This window comes from Strigops habroptila, chromosome 2, assembly GCF_004027225.2.
Source record: "Strigops habroptila isolate Jane chromosome 2, bStrHab1.2.pri, whole genome shotgun sequence".
Taxonomy (NCBI): Eukaryota; Metazoa; Chordata; class Aves; order Psittaciformes; family Psittacidae; genus Strigops; species Strigops habroptila.
In genome coordinates this window covers 33171507-33192244 of record NC_044278.2, presented here as the reverse complement: position 1 = coordinate 33192244, position 20738 = coordinate 33171507, and the positions used below count along the sequence as shown (strand labels likewise).

Here is a 20738-nt window from a genome sequence, read left to right as displayed (position 1 = left end):
TCTCCCATTTCCAAAGCTGTACTACATCCTGGAGAGAGCACATGTTCTCAAAGATCCTTTGTTTTAACCTACCACAACTAAGGCAGGCTACCTTACAGCTCCGGCTTACCTACAGATCCTGTTCCATCGATGATCGCTGTCACTGTGGACAAGGCTCTTGCATTACCTTTCAGGCTTTTATGGGTACCCTAAAGAGACAAAATGGCTTAGAGCCATCCTGAGCTGAACTCTGAAAAAGTCCTTATAACATGACCTAGCTCACATCCCTCCACATTAGACGTACATTTTGAAGATGCCTTAAAAATCCTGGATCAGACCCTTTTATCACTGCTTAAACAAGCCCTCTACCCCAACTACCTGATGTCTACAGTGTTCTCCATTATTAAACCTGTTACTTTAACCACAGGAGCCAAGCAGCTGTCTGTTCTGCACACCGTGGATTCAAACAACAAGGACGGCACTTTAGCTTTGCATTATGCTTCAAGGCTGTTTCCAGGGCCACCTCTTCCTCACTAAGCTCCGTGGAACAAAAGTAAAAGAAAACAAAAAAACCCCCAACCCAAACCAACAAAAGAAAAACCCCACTGGTGTGGCAAGAATACCAGAATCATGGACATATACTGGAATGCTAATTCAGAGAACTCTTGAGTCAAAAGAAGCCTTTCAGTCCCAATTTTAGAAGCCAGATCTTCAGAGCAAAATAACTGATAAAGGGAGTAACTTAGTAGAAAGACAGAGAAACTGAATAATTTGGAGAACTGCTAATAAGAAACAGTCCTTTATCTCCAGTACACTGAGGAGAATCCAGTCAGGTAATCAGTGATTTACATTTGCTTGTGTCAGATCTGTTTGACTGTTGACATCTGAGAAATTGGTTGGCAATTTCAACCCTCTTCCCAAGGGCCACATAGGGATCTTGACATGTCAGGCTGCACTTTAGAGCTAGTGGCCCCTTCAACAAGGCTAAGGATAAAACAGGCAATGCATAGTGGCTGCCTTTGTCTTGCCGAGCCCTCCATGCCAAGGATAGGGCTCCAGAGGAAGTTCAGAGATTTCTGTCCTGCTCCTTCTCCTATATTTAGAGCATTTATTGTTACAGGATTTTTCCCTTTTGCTTGGTGCCTTAAGGAGCCAAAACATTTGAGTCCAAACTTCCTAAGTGTACCTAATGAAAGGTACCAGGGCCAATGTTTTCACATGGCATTTGTGACTTACTGACTGGATCCAGCTGAAAATGCTGGCATCTAGAGTACAAGAGATGGAAGAAGGTAGCATGGACAAAAGTAATGGTATGTGCCAGATACAGCTTTTTGCACTGATGGGAATTAAGTCTCCAACTCTCATGCAGATACAGCTCCTCCCCTCTTTTAATGATGTATAGTATAAAAGGGGAGAAGGTACTTGTACAGAGACCTGGCTTTGCATGTAACCTTCACATTGACTTTGGGCTGTCAGCTACGAGATCTGGTCTGTCTTGTTAGTAAGCAAGAATAATTTAGAAGCCTCTCACAAGCATGACATCCATTCATACTAATACACGAACTCCAGAACAATCTCAGTGGCTGAGTTCAGCACTGCCTAACCAGCTCCTTTGCTTTGGGACAATGCAGCCCGTTCACTGATGAATCTGCAGAAGTCAAAGGGCTCTCTCTAAAGGCCAGAGCTGATACACTGGAAGCAGAGGGGAAGCCAAACTCACCAAATCAGCAGAAACAGCAGTGGTGATCAGAGCGTAAGGGCCATTCACCAGGGCACCACTGATGAGCAGCATCACTGCCACAAGTTGACAAAAATGGAAAACATAAGTTGCCTGAAAGACTGTTAACCGTAACACAGGAGACATCATAGCCTATGGTTCTCAAATAGTTTAATCCTTCCTTGGCTCCCCTGGTCCCATAACAGAATCGGGAAAGGAGGAAAAGCAACACACATTCCTACCTCTCTTCAATGCTTACTCCATGATGTGAATTCTCAAATATAACAAGATAGGGCTGAGTCAAAAGGCACTTCCCAGGTGCTTTATTGATCCCAGTACGCCAGAGAACAAGGAAAATCTGACAAAACTGACCCTAAGAGCAGGGGATGCTCACAGGAACCACCCATAAACCCCTTCTCTCTTTGTACAACAACAAGCACCAGAGGGCCCTAAAATTTAACAAGGCCTTTTGGTAGGTGACTGTCAGCACTTGTGTGTCAACTTCTGTTTTGAGGTAACAGATAGAAAGCCACAAGTGAATTCAGCCTATACAAGTAAAGTTAACATTGTTGTCAAAAGTACTACAAGTAGTCCTTAAACACCTCTGGTATTCGGCATCGGGAATATAATAAAGCCAGTGCTGACACAAGCAGCTCCAGAAAGAAGGCTAATGATATTACCTAAATCACTGCTCTCGTGCCACCCTTTACTCATTTCCTAGCCTGCCCTTCCTTATCCTGTAAAAAGCCTACAAGACAAAGTCTAGGGAATTCGAATCCATACTTCCTACTCTAAGGGAAAAGATAAAATAAAAATAAATAAAGAGTAAAAAAAGACCATCAAAGGATCATAAATGAAAATTTCACAGACTACCAGGCAGAAAATAATTTTAATATACTCACCTACAGTAGCCTCAAGGCCCATTTTACTGACTGCAGAGAACATGTACAACTGTAGAGATGAAAAGCCAAGCATGTTGAATACAAACATCTGGACTAATCCTGAATTCCCCATTTTTTCCATGCTTCCCCATTTCCCCATGTTAACTACAAAATATCTTAGTTGGTATTATGTGAAAGCTATTTCTAGGTTTTACTAAATCCTTTTAGACCACAACAGAACGACTGTTTGATTGGACACAGGAGGGAGACAAGGGGTATGCTCCTATTCCCTAGTATGTCCTTTCAGAAGAAAGGGCTGTTTTATGGGATTACTCAATTTTAAACTCTCAAACTGCCAGCTGCAACACAGCACAGAATACTGATCACAAAAGAATCAAAGAAAAATGCCAGTTTTTCAACAGTTACAGCAGAGAAATTTTTGCCTTTAAGCAGCTAAAATTCTGGTTAAGAACTGAACATCAAATTTTACAAGAGAGTGAAAATTTCAACATAATCCTGTAACAAACAACAACATCAGACTTTTCTGCTTGTTTAGTAAAGGCAGCCCCAAAGTCTATAATTGTTCACATGCTCAACTTTCATGCTAGCTTTTAACCTGGCCCGGACTCTCTACATCCAAATTAGAAGATGCTGTGTAAGAGAGGAGCAAATTCTTACTGTGGGTGCTGCAAACAATAACATCATTCCACAGGTTGATGCCCTCTTCTCCAGCCTGTCTGAAATCAGGCCTGCCAAAATTCCACCTGCAAAAGACACAGGTGTGTGAGGAAAACACTCTGGGCAGGTTTCACACAAAAGACATCAGTTACACTTAATGAAACTCAACTGAGATTAAAATAACATGATACGACTTTTAATGCATAGCAGCAGCATGTCAGAATTACTGACAACGTAATTCACACTTAGCAATATCCTTATTAACCCAGCTGGTTTTGACTTGGAAGATAACAGAAGCAGCCAGTTGTTCTTCCTCACTATTTATTCCAACCAAATATCCAAGATGACAGGTTTGGAGGCAGAACAGAGATGGAAGTTCATTGAATTATATTTATAAATCATTGCTCTGCTGCTTTTGAATGCAAAAACCTTTTCGCCAGGTGCTACGTGGCCCCACTGCTGGCATTCTGGAATCCAGCTGTGCCCAGCTCCTCACTGTTCTTAACTCCTCAGATGCAACAGTAAACTTGGCTCTCAAGTGCTCTGTCTGTGTTGCACTGCAACCAGGAGAAATGAGCTATTCCAGATCTTGGGACAAATTAAATACTTGGTTTTCTCTCCAGATACTCACTCCAGGCTCTTGAATTTTCCCTACTTCTTGTGTTTGCCAGCAACTGTACACAGAAGTACTAATCAGAGCATGTGGCAGGAGGGGGCTGAAGGCCAGAGGGAAGGAGCTGCCAAAATGATATAAAGAGGCACTAGCATGGCGAGAAGGAAAGGAAGTTCTTTAGATTCTCCAGATTCCTAAATATTGCTAGGCCTGCCTCTCCCTTCCCAGCTGCCCATCTCCAAAGTGCTCATATCGCACCTGAATTTAAATGTAAGCGCCAAAGATTCAAGCAGCACACTGTTAAGCTTGTATTCACAGAGAGTAAGGTGCTGCTGAAAGAAGTCACCCACATCTCTAAAGTTCTACTGACCCTGGCTTCTAGCTGCCTAGGATGAAATAAGCAGTGAGAAATGGCAGAAGTCACATCCAGCACAAGACTGGAACAATTACTGCAACACACCTTGACACCCGCATCTTGAACTACCAGGGCCTCATAGGTCCTGATCCAGTGAAACCTGAGTATCATGAACATCATTTTCCAATAAACTGAAACAGGGCTTATTTCCATAAGGAAACTGAGAGAGGCGGAGAGGGGATGGGGGGGGGTGTGTGTGCGTGTCATAAATCAGCCGGGCATCAAGATGATAATGCTTGCTTCATTGCGAGCTATGCTGTCTGCACTGGCATAAATTTTATCATTCAGTGGTCACCTCACTAATTGCAAAGAAATAGTCTCATCCTTATTATTACTACTACAATCTTCCAATTTTATCACATACAGTTTTATAACGCATCAAGAAAAAACAGAACACCTGTGGCCATTCACTTCTGTGCCCACAAAAAACACACAACTATACAAGCTGGGATAATCCTGCTATGTTAGAGTGACAAAAGAAAACAAAACAATATTTTGATACATGGAGTGACCAAGACTCATGGGCTGATGGAGCTAGAAGATTCTATAATATTTGGCTCTTACAGTCTATATTGGACAATATCATCAGCTCTGTCACATGTTCAGTCTGAAGATATTTTGCTAGGTTTTCAACATCCAACCCAAGTCTCAGCTTAGTACCTTTACTGCCACTCTTCTTAAGCAGACATATGGCACAAGGACTAATAATAGTACCACAGCTTTTCCTAAACTGGTGTGATTAAGGATGAAATATAATATTAAAACTTACCAAAGATTCCACCCACATCAAACAGTGTAGAAAGGTCCCCAGCTCTTTTGGCATCAAGATGCTCTAGTGAGAGAAGTAAAACATTTCTCTCATCTCCAGACTATAAAACATAGAAACCTCACCACAGTCTTGTCACGTTAGGGTAAAGGCATTTTACAGCAGTACTGTTTATAAACAGGAATAAGCTACCATAAGGTGTCATTGTATAAGAAAAATAAGAATGTACCATAAATGGGTATTCAGGGATACATGTTTTTGAACGCAGCTACACTAACAGCAAGAGACATTTTACCACTTTAACTAACATACAATCACAGAATGATTTGAGTTGGAAAGGACCTTCAAAGGTCATCTAGTCCAACATGCCTGCAATGAAAACGGACATCTTCAACTGGATCACGTTACTTAGAGCCCTGTCCAAAGCGATCTTGAACGTTTCCAGGGATGGGGCATCTACCACCTTTCTGGGCAATCTGTGCCAGTGTTTCACCACCCTCATTGCAAACAATTTCTTCCTTATATCTAATCTAAACCTACCCTCTTGTAGTTTAAAGCCATTACCCCCAGTCGCATTGCAACAGGCCCTACTAAAAAGTTTGTCCCCATCTTTCTTATAAGCCCCCTTAAGTAGTGAAAGGCCATGATAAGGTCTCCTCAAAGACTTCTCCTCTCCAGGCTGAACAACCCCAACCCTCAGCCTTTCTTCATTGAAGTCATATAGTGGCCCTCCTCCACCAGAGAACAGTAGAGGGGGAAAATCACCTACCTCAACCTGCTGGTCATGCTTTTTTTGATGCAGCCCAGCATACAGTTGGCTTTCTGGGCTGCAAATGCACACTGCCAGCTCACATCCAGCTTTTCATCCACCAGTGCCCCCAAGTCCTCCTCCTCCTCAGGACTGCTCATCTCTCATCTTATTTATTTCAAGCTCATATTTTCAGACATTTTGTAATCATAATTCTTTATCCCTTTACTGTGATACTTACCTACATTGGTGATATAGAGGGGAAGCCAGAAGAGGAAAGTATAGCTCACCAACTTTGCAAACAGAAGACAAAGGGAGAACTCTATGACTCCCTGAGAGAATAAAGAAAATAGGAAGTTAGCATTGTGACGGAGGCTGCTATTTGCTTTCAAAGACCATTATGAATATGGTTTCTAAGAAGCACTTAGGCTTTTTGTTTTCTCTCAAGAATTTCCAAGAAGCATTCTTCCCTTGAGAGCTCAAAGCTTTCAATCAGAGCAGGCTGTGGTATTTTACTTCTCTTAATTGTACTGAATTGACTGAAGAGGGAACACTAAAATGAAGAGGAAGGCTTTGATGCTGTTTGGGACACCTGCGTCACTTATTTTCCTCATGCACAGAGTGTTTATATAGCATTATAGCAGGTTTGGAGTGTATTCCAGAGAAGCTGGATTCTTTAGATCCTTCCTTCAGATGAGTCTAAGATTTCTCCCTTATTGTTTAACTCTTTGCAAAAAGACAGTAAACCAATACATCACAGTTCAAATCAGTATGTGGTAAGAGCACCCTACAGACAGTAGGTAGTATTTAAAATACTAATTTGCTCCATTCTCTTTTCTGCTGGGAACATGGAAATTATACTTACTGCACAGAGTTGCAGCTAAACTGCCAAATTAACCTATCTTCATTCCCCTCACCATCTGATATCTTTTTGCTTAAAACTGGATTTATTAAATCCCTGGTATGGACACCACAATTATCTGCATGGACAGCACATGTACACAGCTGGCTATACTTTGCATACAGCTGTGACCCTTCCAAACAAGAGGCAGGAAAAATACCACAGAGTTACAGAGATCCCAGGTGGCAGCAGCAGCAATTTTTCTACCCATTACTTGAGGACCAATCTGGGCTGGATGAAAAGATACAGGAATACAGTGGTTGAGTGCTGGGGATTTCTTCCCCTACCTTTACACCTGGTCCAAATCAATATGCACATAATTCTACTTGTGCATCCCATTGGAGCTGCTAGGCTTCAAGCCCAGAGGACAATAAAGGATGATAGTCTCTGGCCCAAAGGAAACTTCAGGAAAACAGCAGTCCAAATGTTTGTGCTGCCTGAAACTTCTCGATATAAACCTTACAAAAGATTTTAAAATTAAAGCTTTTGAAAAAATGTTCAGGAGTGTAAAAAGGAAAGCCATAGAAGGACGTTCTCACACAGAGAAGTACTTGTAGATTCAGCCTGTTATTCCATCCTTAATACCCACGTGCCATTAACTAAGACCAGTAAACTTTTAGAATAGACTTTAGAATAGAATAGACTATTTCAGTTGGGAGGGACCTACAAGGATCACCTAGTCCAACCTTCCTGACCACTTTAGGGTTGACCAAAAGTTAAGGCATGCTATTAAGGGTATTGTCCAAATGCCTCTTAAACACTGACAGGCTTGTAGCATCAACCATCTTTAGGGAGCCTGCTCCAGTGCTTGACCACCCTCTCAGTAAAGAACTGCTACGTATTTTCCAGTCTAAACCTCCCCTGGTGCAGCTTTGAGCCTTTCCCAGGCATCCTGTCACTGGATCGCGGGGAGAAGAGCTCAGCACTTCCCTCTCCACATCCCTTCCTCTGGAAGCTGTAGAGAGCAATGGGGTCACCCCTCAGCTTTCTTTTCTCCAAAGCAGACAAACCCAGAGACCTCAGCTGCTCCTCACAGGACATTCCTTCCAGTCTTTCCACCAGCTTTGTTGCCCTCCTCTCGTCCCATTCAAGGACTTTCACATCCTTCTTAAATTGTGAAGCCCATAACTGCACACAGTGCTCCAGGTGAGGATGCACCAACGCTGAATATACTTGGATAATCACCTCTTGACCGGCTGGTTCTGCTGTGTTTGATGTACCCCAGCATCATTAAACCACAACAAAGGGGCCCTGCCATAACATATACACCAGAGGTGCCAATCAAAGCTTGTGATGCAAAGTTAACACCATCTACCACTTCATTTAGAACTTTATGGAAATATGAATTCTGAGGAAAAACTTAATTCTTAGAGGAACAGTCAAGAACAGTACACATACTCACAGGTATTCGCAAGGCCCCAAGGAAGCTGATAGCTGCTGTCCCATGTCTGCCTTCCCCAGTGATCACAGTGTTGGAATTCAAGGACACACTGCAATTTTCATTGTCAGTAAGTAAATGCTGCATTTCTGGATCCTGCAATTTCCCCAACACCACCATGTGAAAAAGAAAGGAATAATGCATCAAAACACATATCAAGGAGTCAAATAATTCTGTTTTTTTAATCACAGAAAGTTACAGCTTTTATAAATCTCTTTATTTGGATATAGAGTTTATAGAGACTAGAGAGTATATACAGACTACTGGGTGAAAGCAGCCTGGTTGTTTATGTCTGAGTGCATACACTCCACTGTGGAATCAAAATTCTGTTCTATTCTGGAACAATTTCAAATTGTAAAAAACACAGAGTATAATTAGAGTACAATGGAATAAAACAATTTCCAGCTTTCCCTTATGTCACTACATAAACATGGTCTAATTAAGACTGACAATCTACTGAGTACTACAACACATTTCTGTATAAAAGCATACATTATCTTATTTCTGTACAAACATTAAGCCCATTTTTCAGACTCTCTAACATCATTTTATTCAGCGATTTAAATATAGGCCATCTTTCCAATTGAGTTATGGATACTGAGTGCTTTATGCACTTATTTTTCATGTCTGTTTCAATTGAACACTGCAATCCACAAATTATAAAAGTTTGGAGTTTACCAATATTACCTAAATTGTGAATTATTAGTTCTTTTCTAGCACTAGGAAGGATTTTACTCTAATAATTCCACTGGATGCTAAGAATACTTGTGAAGCAAGTCATCACTCAACAAGAACAAGCCATCCCAGTCTAGCCACGAGGATATCTTGTTATTTTTATCCATCCATCACACTGAAGTGAACTCTTGGCATAGAACTGGAAATTTCCATCTTACAGCTGTAGACACAAAAAGAAATTTCAGGTATAAATAGTCCTCAGTACTTCTTTTCTAACTCAGAAAAAGGATGGGATATAGCTATATTCACTTCCAACCGCTTGCTGAGCAGCTTATCCATAGCTAGTAAAAGTACACAGCTAGGTGTTTTCTACATACTGTTGTCTTTCTCCCAATTCTTGTGCATTTGAAAGAATGCAATAGTAAAGAGTTAAGCCTCAAGTATGTATTTGGCTGTAGGTTACTAAGGATAAAGTAGCAGGCCATTCCATTTCCAGTAGTTATTACAAAGATGAAAACTTTCTAATTAATATTTGGTAAGTTGACAGAGGAAGAAAGAAAAAAAAAAATAATCAAGTGCCGGACAAATTCAATTTTACTATTTTACACTCAGTGATTAAATAAATTCTGGTTTTAAACAACTTCATTTAGGAGAGGACAAGGGAACTAGAAGACAAGGGAACCATCTGAACACCTGTACCTAGACACTTGGCATAATTTAGAAGCTACCATGGTGCATCCAAAATTTTTGTGCAGGATTGGTAGATAGGATGCAGGATTTACAGAAGACCCTGCACCCTGATGAAGTACTAAGTAGAAGAGAGGAAAAACATCTAGGGACCTCTGACATGGCACTGTAAGCCTATGTCACTCCATCATTATCCCAAGTATTTATCTTCTGTATGACTGGAGCAACTTCAAAACTTTAGCTATTTTAACAGTAGCAATTCAAATCATCAGGTATTAAGACTGAGGAAAAAGGGTAAAGAGGGTAGGGGGGAAGAGGGGAGGAAAAGAAACAAGGGCTTAAGCAGTGAACCTCCCCACTGGATTCAATGGAAGACACTTCTAGATAGTGTCTTAAGCGAGTATCTCTTGCACAATTTGCACAGCAAACTTAACCAGGATTGTCTGACGTAATGCTCCTCATTTCTCAGACACGCAGCTCTAAGCCTGCTTTAGATGAGTGGGTTAAATATTGAAGTGGAAGTGACCAAAATCCAAATAATTTATCTAGCAACTCACGCTGTAAAGTTTTATTGACAATATGGGATTTTTATGCTGCACGTAGCTAAATAATAAGTAAAACCAGCAGTTTGTGCTTGGCCAAGACAACATTATTCAGCCTTGCCAGCTTGTCATAGAGCGTGATTAGGCATATGGCACACTCTTGATCTCTGGGGAAGGATTCATTATCCCTCAATTTTGTATAATTTTTAAGAGGCCAACCTGACATAAGCAGTAATGAACACACAGAGGTATGCAGGTCACGCAGCCAAAAACACGTTCTGCTTTCAGTCACTGCATATCCTGAATATTTGCTTTCTTTTTACAGTAATTGAAGAGGTCAATGAAAAAAATCAGTAAAAGCTGCCATTCCAGTGTGCTTGGAGAACAGCTCATAAATGCAAAACATCTGCTGTTTGTACAGGCACAAGAGCTGACTGCGATAATCAGCTCAGCATAACTGTAAGACAACCACTGTAAAAAGGAAAGATGTTCAACTCCACTTTGAGAGGAAAAAGATTACCTTCTGCCACTGGCAGAAAATCAAGGGATCTCAAACAGGGACAAAGACTTTTGATGGTTTTTATTAATTTATTTTTGAACCTTGTTAAGACTCTGCATTACAAACATATAACCCAGCTGGCCGGGTGAAGCCTGGGGGAATATTGACAGGATTGCCAGCAAGTGCTTTCATGCTTTGTTGTCCACGTTGTCTCCCTGTCCTGCTCACAAGGGAGCATTGGTCAGTGTGTGTGGGGTACGTTTTCCTTGCCCACTTGTTATATAGACTCTTTGCACAGACCTCTTACAGTAGAGGTACTAGCAGAGTTAGAAATCTTTGTCTACTGATTTGCTGACTGCATTTTAGCTTTGTCTTCATGACTTGTCTAAGGACACCTACTTGTAGTTTTACATCTTCTCCCCTTTTCTTCCAGTTGGTGGTGAAATAATATTGCCAAATCATTTCTGGGCTGGAGACTGTTCTTGGGCAGCTCAAAATGAACATGAATAAAGTCAGTACAGAGGGGGTTTAAGCTGGACTGATCAAAATTATGAATGAAATGCTTTCTTAGCTAAAATTTCAAAACCTTTTCATCAACACTGATTAATACACCCTGTGAACAGTCATTATTAATTCTACAGGCAAGGATGAAAAGAACAGGAGGTTTCTATTTTTCTGTAAAAGTCTGAAAGCAGCTAAAAAAAATTATCCTCTCAGGATATAGTGTGCCAAGTGTACTGAATACGAATACAAAATTTCAAATGGAAATTTTCAGTCGATGTCCATCACAAGATAAAATGTCTTTTTGCTCATAAATGCGCAAATCCAGAATTCTGTTTCTAGTGAGAATTAATGGCACTTTCAGTTACAAGTTTTAAGCAAGATTTCTGTGAATAAGTGCTCATATTTAAGACTCTCTGTCTCCGTGTATAATCTTGTAAGTACATAAATCTATTATATTAAAAAGGGACAAATGTGAGACTGCAAGGACAAGACAAACATGATATAAGTAGTTTAAAGATTTCAAATGGGCTATCTTTAAAATTTGCAGTGCATTTCTTTTGCTGGAATATGAGGATCACATATTGGAAGATCACATGAGGATCTTTGCCAGAATATGAAGATAAGACCAACTGAGCACACTATCTTATTCAGCTTGGTTTGCAGCACTTATATTAGATAATGCTTAATTCCCTTGTCTGAAGTTAAATTTGTGTATGAAGATGGAAGTAGATTTCAGCATCATAAAAGGAAGAGCAATCTCTGCCAACAGTAAATCTACCGTAAATAGTTCATATGAGCTTTAGGAAGTCTTCTATACTATTTTATAACAATATGTTTGTTATATTTTACCTGAGGTTTACTGGTTTCCTTAGTATTCAAGTTTGGCATCTGGACTCTGAATCGAGATGCACCATTCAGGAAGGTTTTAGAACTCTGGAAAAAAACCAAAACAAACCAAACCCCCATACTTTTGTTGCTTGTGTTTTAAAGGATTACATTAGTGTTAATTGTTCTCTGCAATAAAAGTCTTAGTGCATTGTAACATACACATAACCCCAAATGGAACATCTTTAATCTAATGACTGCACATTCAAAGTTCTTATGCAGACCTAGAGCAATGTATATAAAATGCAATCACAAATTTACTTGAAGGCTAACTTCATACTGTTTTTATCTATATAAAAGCAGCATACTGAATTCAGAACACAATCACGCCATTCTTAACATCTTCAGCTGCTTTGTCCTCTACTGAACTTTCATTGACATGGCAAACAGTTTTTTTCTCATAAGCAGATGATCCTAGTAGCAGCTACAGAAGTTGATTTATTTCAGGAAAACCTTGATTCTTCATTTCCCTGTCCCTTTAAGATTAAAGCTTATCCCTTTAGCTTATGCTCACTGTACTCTTCTAACCCAGAAATAGACTGTGTTCTTGTGGGCAGGAGGGTTAATGAAGAGTCTAAGCACCTCCAGCATGCTCAGTAGAGAAATTGAAGCTGCAGATGAACCTGCTTCTTATTTACTAGTGTATCTGTTCACACCAAAAAAGCATGCATTGGAAAACATTATCCTGAGATCCTTGGTCTAAAAAGATTTTCCAGGGACATTAAGGTTTGTCTGCCAAATTAAATACACAACTTCAAAGTAGGTTTGCAGTCAGGTACATACAACCTATTGCTAAGACCTCAAGAGGTATTGTGCATTCCTCAGGGATGAGATATTTGTGCGTCTCATCACACTCTAGATGCCACATTAAAACAAACAAACAAACCTCCAAAAAGAAAAAAAAAAAAACAAAAAACCAAAAAACCCAACACCCCCCCCAAAAAACACCCCAAAACCCCAGAAAACAAACAAAACCAAAAAAAACCCAAAAAAACAAATCCTGACCCAAATAATCCCCCAAATATACCACCACAAATAAAAAAAGAATGCCCATCCTAATGGAAAGTTTTAATTCAAAATGAATCACTAGACAATTCTTCCTCAACAAAAATACAAGGGTATGTATTGCAGTATTCTTTAGACAAACTGTCATTCATCAACAAAATGATTCTATGATTCTAAAATCCTTCTAAGGTGGCAAAAAACTTTTGAGGATAAACTAAAGTATTTCTGCTATTCAGTGCAGAGCTGACGCACAAGCAGTCTTGGGCATGCATTCCCCAAAAGTAAACAAACAACACTCAAAGCCCCAGGATCTGATTAAACAGATTTTTAAATTTTATCTTACATGAAATTAGGCTCTTGTCAAAAAAGTGATTCATAATAATCTGTGGGGAAGAAAATCCATTATCTAGAGACAAGTCATCTACATCTTTATTCAGCAGCTCAGCAGAGAAAAAAATGAAAGACTTTTTCATTTGACTGTCAAAAGTAAGATTTACTGCAGTAAGGAGGAAATGTCTGGGGAAAAGGACTAGACTGAGAGGCTGCACATTTAATACTTAGTCTTCTTTCTCCTTTTGAGAAGATAAAAATTGCAGCCTGGTTATCTTTTAAGTGCACTTTGTCACAGGAGTTTAAGAGAGCTAAGTTGCCTGGAAATTCAAAGGTTAAGGAAGTTCCTAGAACATAAAGACAGGTCTGTATGAACATGCTGCAACTAACATGTTTACCTATGGGGAAAAAAAAAAAAAAAAAGAAAGAGGTACAGGGAGAAACAATGAGAAGCAGTGAAAACAGATTTAAATCATTACATTTCACATACGCTATTAAATCCACTCTTTAACTCTCATTATGAAAGTGCAGCAATCAGCAATGCTTAATAAAGCACACTGATTTCTTGCTTGCATTTGTCCTAAGTATAGCTTTTCAGAAAGTCATAGATTAAGCCTCCAATGCTAGCATTTAAAAGCACTTTATTGTACTCAAATATTTGTTTTGAACAAATTTCAGATTCATGAAGCAGAGCCAAGGTGAATACAAGCAAATGAAGCACAACCCAATAAATCAGTGAATAAAGAATAAGACTGCACATTCAAGGCTCTGTGCCTGCCTCTCCCTCTGTGCTTCTGTACAACTCAACGAAATCAGATTATTCACCACTACAAACTCTGTAGAAATATTTGGCTCATGATCATGCTGCAAATAAACAGCAGACCAAATTCATCCAAGATAGTGATATCATACAGAGATGAATCTGATCTATAAATCTTAATATAAATCTACCCTAAGTCCTTCCCTCATATTAAGCATTTATTTTAGTTGTGCTTAAATTTAACTGGCCTCATTCTTCCACAATGAGGTTTGACTATTGGCACCAGCTGGCAGAGCTGCCTGCACCTAACCATCTCTCCAAAGTGACCTACTAAGCTTTATGAGCAAAGCAAGTGTATACATTTCTTTAAAGGTCTTTAAAAACATTCTAATATTTCTTACTATTTGCAAAGGCACTCAGGTTGTTCAGGTTGTCACTTAAATGACTGAGCAAAAATAGACGGCTAGCATTTTATGCCTGCTAGCAAATTCTACCTCTTGTACTACATGGCTAAATTCTTTTGTTCCCAGTAATAACACAATCTATTTTACTATATGAACCTTCCCTCAGTTAGCATTTTTCTTCACAGTCAGACCTTGTCATCACCACATCTGTATGTGTGGGAGATCATCTTGAACTTCTTTCTTACCTTATTAATTTCCTTCACTTCTAAAAACACTTTCCCTGCAATGAACAGAAGCTGTGAGCCCTATTCACTAAGGATTTAGAATCCATTCTACTTTTCAGACCACAAGGTCTGAAGACAGGTTTTTGAGCAATTCAAATGGCATACAGCTTCCCAAAACAATGGCAAATCTTAAACTGAGAACGGTTCAAGACAGGTGTGGAAGCACTTTTATAAACTTCTTGTGAGATTTATGATGTGAATATATGGAATAGGAAGAAGTGATGCCTTCTGCTCTGGAGAGCAAGGTTTCCAGGGAAACAGAAGGCCAAATGCATCCCTACAGACTGTGACTGCACCTGAAGCAGTGATCTTGCTGGTGCCCTAGAGAAGGTTAGGTCAAAAGGGTGGTGAATGGAAGTGGGGGGAAGATTCTAACATACTGCACCTTTGTTAAAAATATCACAGCAACTAGATGTTTAATGTCAAATATTTTCCATAACAGCTCCTTGAATCATATGAGCACCATATGGTGCAAAACTCTTTAGTTATGCTTTCCAGTAAAAATGTATTTGAAACAAATAACAAACATTTACTTCCATAAAGCTTAACAGCTAATTCTGTAAACATTATCCTCTCGCTATTATAAACAGCAACTGAAATGTTCATAGGAGCATTTCTGAGCTACATAAAAGCCAAGTGAAAAAATGCCTCCTCTGTTATGATATTTGACAGACATTACCTTTATGAAATGAAAGAGAATTAAATGAAAAATACAGAGCACATTGTAAGTACACCTTATCTCACAGTAACAAACTAAGAATAGGAACTCCACAGACCAATAAAAGTATTCAGAAGCTTTATCAGAATTATTTCATATGAGGAGAAAAAAAAACTCATTAACTGGTAAAGAAGAGAGAACACAGACTAGAAAAATTGCCTTTAGTTACTATTCAAGAAGAAGAGGGCAGTTAAAATGTAAAAAGCCATCTATCTGAAACTATTGGGGAGTGGTAAAAACACAGCAATCAACCCTGCACAATCTACCTGTAAGACTTGCAACTAAAAGGTTAAGTTCACATAAACCTACATGTGCAGACAATCTCCACACATAATCCCATACCATTGGAAAACATATGTGGGATTCCATTGGGACCTTTCCTCCGATACTTTCCTCAACAGTCCTGATTTGCCCTCACACATGGGAAACCTGAAGACCTTCTTTGTCAATCTCCCCTTACTACCTGTGGCAGACCTGATTGCCCATAGGTCCCTGGGAGCCAAAGGAGAAAGAGCCTGGAGCAACACACTGATCCAGGTTTTGGTTACAATAGAGACAAACACTTGAACAGAATACTATGGAATATGAAACAGAGATGAACCTGCAAACTCCTAAATGAAACTGGCCTATGAATGACTTTGTTACGAGAAGTTATACACAGCTGGTCTTCCTAATACTCTCTTTTTTGTTCCCTTTCCTTGCTTTTTGTTTTTCTCTCATTCCATCTGGATTGCTCCCCTTTTCTTGAGTCACAGACACACAGGGCAAGAAAGGAATCATCTTCTCACACACAGTAGCTAAAACTTCCTAAGGCGCATCTTTTGCCATTGACACAGCTTCCTACATTACTTGGAGTACCTAAAATGTCTTATGAACTTTCATTTCAAAAGCATTGGGCAAACACCTCGGTACTAGAGCTTAATCGCTTCTAATCTACTTTCAAAATAGTGTTTGAACAACCTTACATTAATAGAGAAAGCTTTCCTTTAGAAACAATTAAAAAACTTTGGAGTTTTGCTCCAGCACAGGAAGCATACGTGCGATGTTCTGCAACCCAAAGAAAGCTTAGACATTCACGCACACATGCAAACACACACTTCAATCGCGCTTCAAAAATGCCTTAAGCAGCCAATCTCTGATGTTGGATTTTCAAACTCTTGTGTCAAGAGAGTTGCATTCTCTCTTGTGATCTATGCAGTATGCATTCTGCAGTTTGTGCATGCGATAGTTTACTTAGAGCTTAGTCAAGTTCACTATCTTGCAAAAATTTAAGTCCTTGAAGTACAAGCTCTCGCTCTCATACAATAGCGAGATCCACTGCCCTGATGCCAGTAAAACGTGATCGATGCATACTAAAACACACTGTATATTAAAAAAATAAATAAAACCTATGCATAAACAGCTTTTCAGTCCTTGAGGATTTGAAATTTGACAGGCAAGCCCTAAGCCATTTGATTCTATGTCAAATTTAGACCTACTATGAGCAGAGGGTGGGACCATACAATGTCCAGAGGTCCTGTCCCTTCCAGCCGAAGTTATTCTGTGATGCCACAAAAACTAAAGCATTTATTTGTTATGTGACCCATACCACTAAGCACAGATTATTTTTCTCCTTTTCACAGCTCTTCATTAATGTCAGTTTTGGCTAAATAAAGGCCATATTATACCATGACTAAACTCATTGTCACAGACTGACTGCTCCAGTCCCTTCACCTTCACTTCATATCCATCCCTTGCTTCCTCTTCTCCCTAGCCATGTGCTCCTACTGTACTACCCTCTATCCAAGGGAAAATCACACCTTCCATTCCCAAGCCCGTCAATGCATGGTTCATTGATGCTACGTCAGCAAAAGGGCTGTTTGCTCTTTTTGCGATGCCTAATGCAGGGTTCTCAAACAGTGAGAGACCCTTCACAGGATATGGCTGGCAGCTATCTCATCATGCTATACCTAAGCAAGGAAAGCATCAGCAGGAGACAGGTCAAAATGCTTTGAAGATGCCCAGGAAGACTGGGAGAGAGTAAGAAAACCCAAGAAGAATGATGAACAGTTGTTAATTGGTTTACTGAAGTAAGATCATCTGTTCCAAAACTTTAGTTAAACTCATTCACCTCCTAATTCACATTGCTTTGGTTGAAAGTAAGCTACTAGTTTACCCATGAAGCACAGAAGACCAATATTCCCTCAAGCATAGAGTCAGTTATAACAGCCTGGCACAAAAGGGCCACATAAATTATCTAATTGTCAGAAGTATCATAATAAATATGTGTATTAGGAGGCAAAAATCAAAATAGAAAAAGCATTCACTTACACTGGATAGCGTGCAGGAGCAACTTATATCTTTAGGATCTGAAATACAATACCACACTTAGTTAATAATAAAAACAAGCATAATGAATACCTCTTAAAACACTGACCAGTAGTGTGATTTATTTGCCATAAATGAACAGTTCAGATAACACAGAAATAGTCCTGGTAGAAACGTGTAACTGTAGCTTTAGAGAAAATGAAAAGGGTGCTCCATGGTACTCTTCCCATGCTATGACCACATTAAGCACTATTGTGGCAGTCCAGCCCACTGCAGCATTCTGTCTGCATAACTTCTTGCTTCCTGAGTTAGGACAGTTACAGTAAAATAAGCATTCATACAAGTCTCTCTGAGTCTACACAGGGCCTAGACGGGGCACTCCTTTTTATTTTCTACTTGAAAGTGAGAAAAGTTGCTCTATCAGCTGACTTCTGTATTTCATAGCACAGAATATGCATGTCACAGGTTGAATGGTAGCACAGAATATACTGCAGCCAGGTGGGACATTTTGCTAAGATACACTTGAACAATTTCTACAGATGGGGAATTAATGACTGAATTCTGAAATCTTATTCTCTTATTCTGAGAGTCTGAACATATAAACTCTTCAGACATACACAGATTCTTCTCCATCTAGTGTTCTAAATAGAAGTTCTTTAAGTATTGGCATAGCTTGAGGAATATACTTTGGACTGGGTCATTTAGCTTAAAACAGATAGTGTTCTTCACCCATAATGAGCCCTCCATGGTTGTATCCCATTAAAGCACTTACGTTCAATAAGAAACAGGAAACAAACAATTCCCATCACAGCAATGATAATACCAGGCACGACGAAGGAGAGACCCCAGCACGTAGACACCCAATAAGCAGCAATTAAGGATCCCAAGATATTTCCCACTGAAGTGTGTGAATTCCAGATTCCCATAATCAAACCTCTCCTGAATTAAAAAAAAAAAAAAATAAAAAAAATCCCACAAAAAAATCTTATTATTCCAATAATAAGCACTACTATCTTGAGAAAAGCATATAAAAAATAACTGTTCATCTGGGGTGTGAGTGAAATATTTGCAGTCTTATTGTTCTTTAACTGACCACTTTTTTATGCTACAGTCTTTCATCTGGCAACTTCAAAGACACCTAAATATTAATAGAAGTGTTATAAATACTTCTCTGTGCATGACACAACTCAGCCTGCATTTAATTGCATTTAAAGGCACCACTAGGGCTTACCTATTTCTGGACAGAGGTTTTTTGGTAAAAACAAGTATGCAGATGTTGTGTAGCATGTGCATGCTAAGTCTGTTGCTTTTGGGAATGAAAGTCCTCCTGCAAACACACTGCACCAATAACCTGATCCCTTCTGGATATGTTAGACTTATCATGCAGAAGAAAACAATCTGTACAGGATAGGCAGAGCAAATTCAGTATTTTCTGATCACATTCTGGACTTGCTAGGCACCAGAAGATAACACCTGCACAAACTTTGATAACAGACACATCAAGCTGCTGTCTGCCTGGAAATCACAGGTTTAAGCTGCTATAGAATAGCTCCAGCTGAGCTAAAGTAAGTCACCAAAATCCTGCTGAAGTCATGACAGTTAATAGGTTTTTCCCATGACTTACAAGGAAAAAAGAACTGCCTTGCCCTCAGCAGAAGTCTACCTGGAACAATCTAATTTTAACTAAACCAAGCCTCTTCCTTTGGCTGAGACAAATTTAAGAGGCCTGCTCATGTTACACAAAATACATAGCAAAATAAAAACAAGGACCAGATCACTGACATTCGAACCAGAGCCCTATCCATCAGTCCACTACGCAGCCTCCTAAAAGTAAAGGCTGTTGCTTGTGCACAAAGCAAAATATGAATAAACATATTTGTTTTGCACAGGCTCACTAATGTGGTTTAGTATTGTATGATGGTTATCATTCTCTGCATTTTATAACATTCATCGAAAAGGCTGCAGGGACCATGGAAAACTAGTTTGTGCCTGCATCTTCTTAACTATCCTGTGATTTTACGTAGAAAGCATATACTTAATTTCCTTATGTCCTTCTCTTCAACCAGTTGTCAATAATGTTCATTCAGTGGTATGTATCTACAATGGATAGCACTACAGTGGCATTACTATATGCTATGTGCATCAACCATTGGATTTAGCATACAGCTTTTGCAAAATGTCAGGAAAACTCCTGTACGATATGACAAAATAAACATTATGAGTGATCTCTATGCAGGATTAAGAGGGGGAGAAAAAGGAAATAATTTAAAGAAAGTGACAAAAAGAAAGGTTAAACCAGCTGCCATATGTATTTTTTAAATTGAAATTTTCAAGTTTCTATAAGTTGGTTGGGGGGGGGAAAAAAAGACATTAGACAAAAAGATACTTTTAGAGTTACCCCAACAACTGCTTTGAAACACAAATGAAAAAACGGGAAATTCCAAACTAAAATGGCATGATAACATCCTTTATTAAAAGTGGGTTTAGACTGCTACTATTTGCAAGAATTATTCTTAATTCAATTCTGAAATATTTCATCTGAAAAGCTAAACATCAGACTAAAGAGCTAGCACAAAAAACTGTTTTGATATGAGGAAGACTATTTCAAACCAACGTATTAACTTATCAGCATAACAAAGGAAACTCCTCTCAAAGATCTACCTAACTGCTTGTTTCACCCCCAGGAAACACTGAAGCAAAAGAAAGATATTTAAATTTACTATAATATTACAGCTCAGAATGTATCAATTTGTACTTCCAAAACTTTGGATTATGTATTATTTACCTTCCTTTTCCAAACCAGTTGCCAATACATGTAACGACACTCGGCCAGCCAGTAGTTTGCACCAATCCATTAGCTATCTGAAAGTATATAGAAATAATAATAAATAAGCATACCCTATAATAAATCAGGTTCCTAAGCGTTTCCTGCTGAGTGCTGCACTGGGAAAAGGAAGCCTACACAAATGCTTTGAATTTAGAAATTTAGTGGGGGTTTTTGA

At 39.2% G+C, this 20738-nt stretch overlaps 1 protein-coding gene across 8 annotated transcripts in view; it reads right to left on the bottom strand.

Annotated features, from left to right (window-relative positions):
• Positions 1-20738, bottom strand: part of SLC37A1 (solute carrier family 37 member 1) — a 40409-nt gene that overhangs the window by 5390 nt on the left and 14281 nt on the right. For 7 of the 8 annotated variants that reach the window (XR_003989979.1, XM_030475914.1, XM_030475911.1 and 4 more), the window contains 11 exons: positions 20522-20598; positions 18509-18675; positions 17740-17777; positions 11893-11976; positions 8101-8232; positions 6039-6129; positions 5053-5115; positions 3256-3341; positions 2599-2647; positions 1700-1773; positions 110-188 (listed from right to left, as the gene is read on the bottom strand). Coding sequence is in view for 7 of the 8 variants with exons in the window: in XM_030475914.1 (XP_030331774.1) it covers positions 110-188; positions 1700-1773; positions 2599-2647; positions 3256-3341; positions 5053-5115; positions 6039-6129; positions 8101-8232; positions 11893-11976; positions 17740-17777; positions 18509-18675; positions 20522-20598 (940 nt within the window). In the remaining variant the exon portion in view is untranslated. The remainder of the gene's footprint in view (positions 1-109; positions 189-1699; positions 1774-2598; positions 2648-3255; positions 3342-5052; positions 5116-6038; positions 6130-8100; positions 8233-11892; positions 11977-17739; positions 17778-18508; positions 18676-20521; positions 20599-20738) is intronic. The other variant, XM_030475915.1, reaches the window with a different exon arrangement.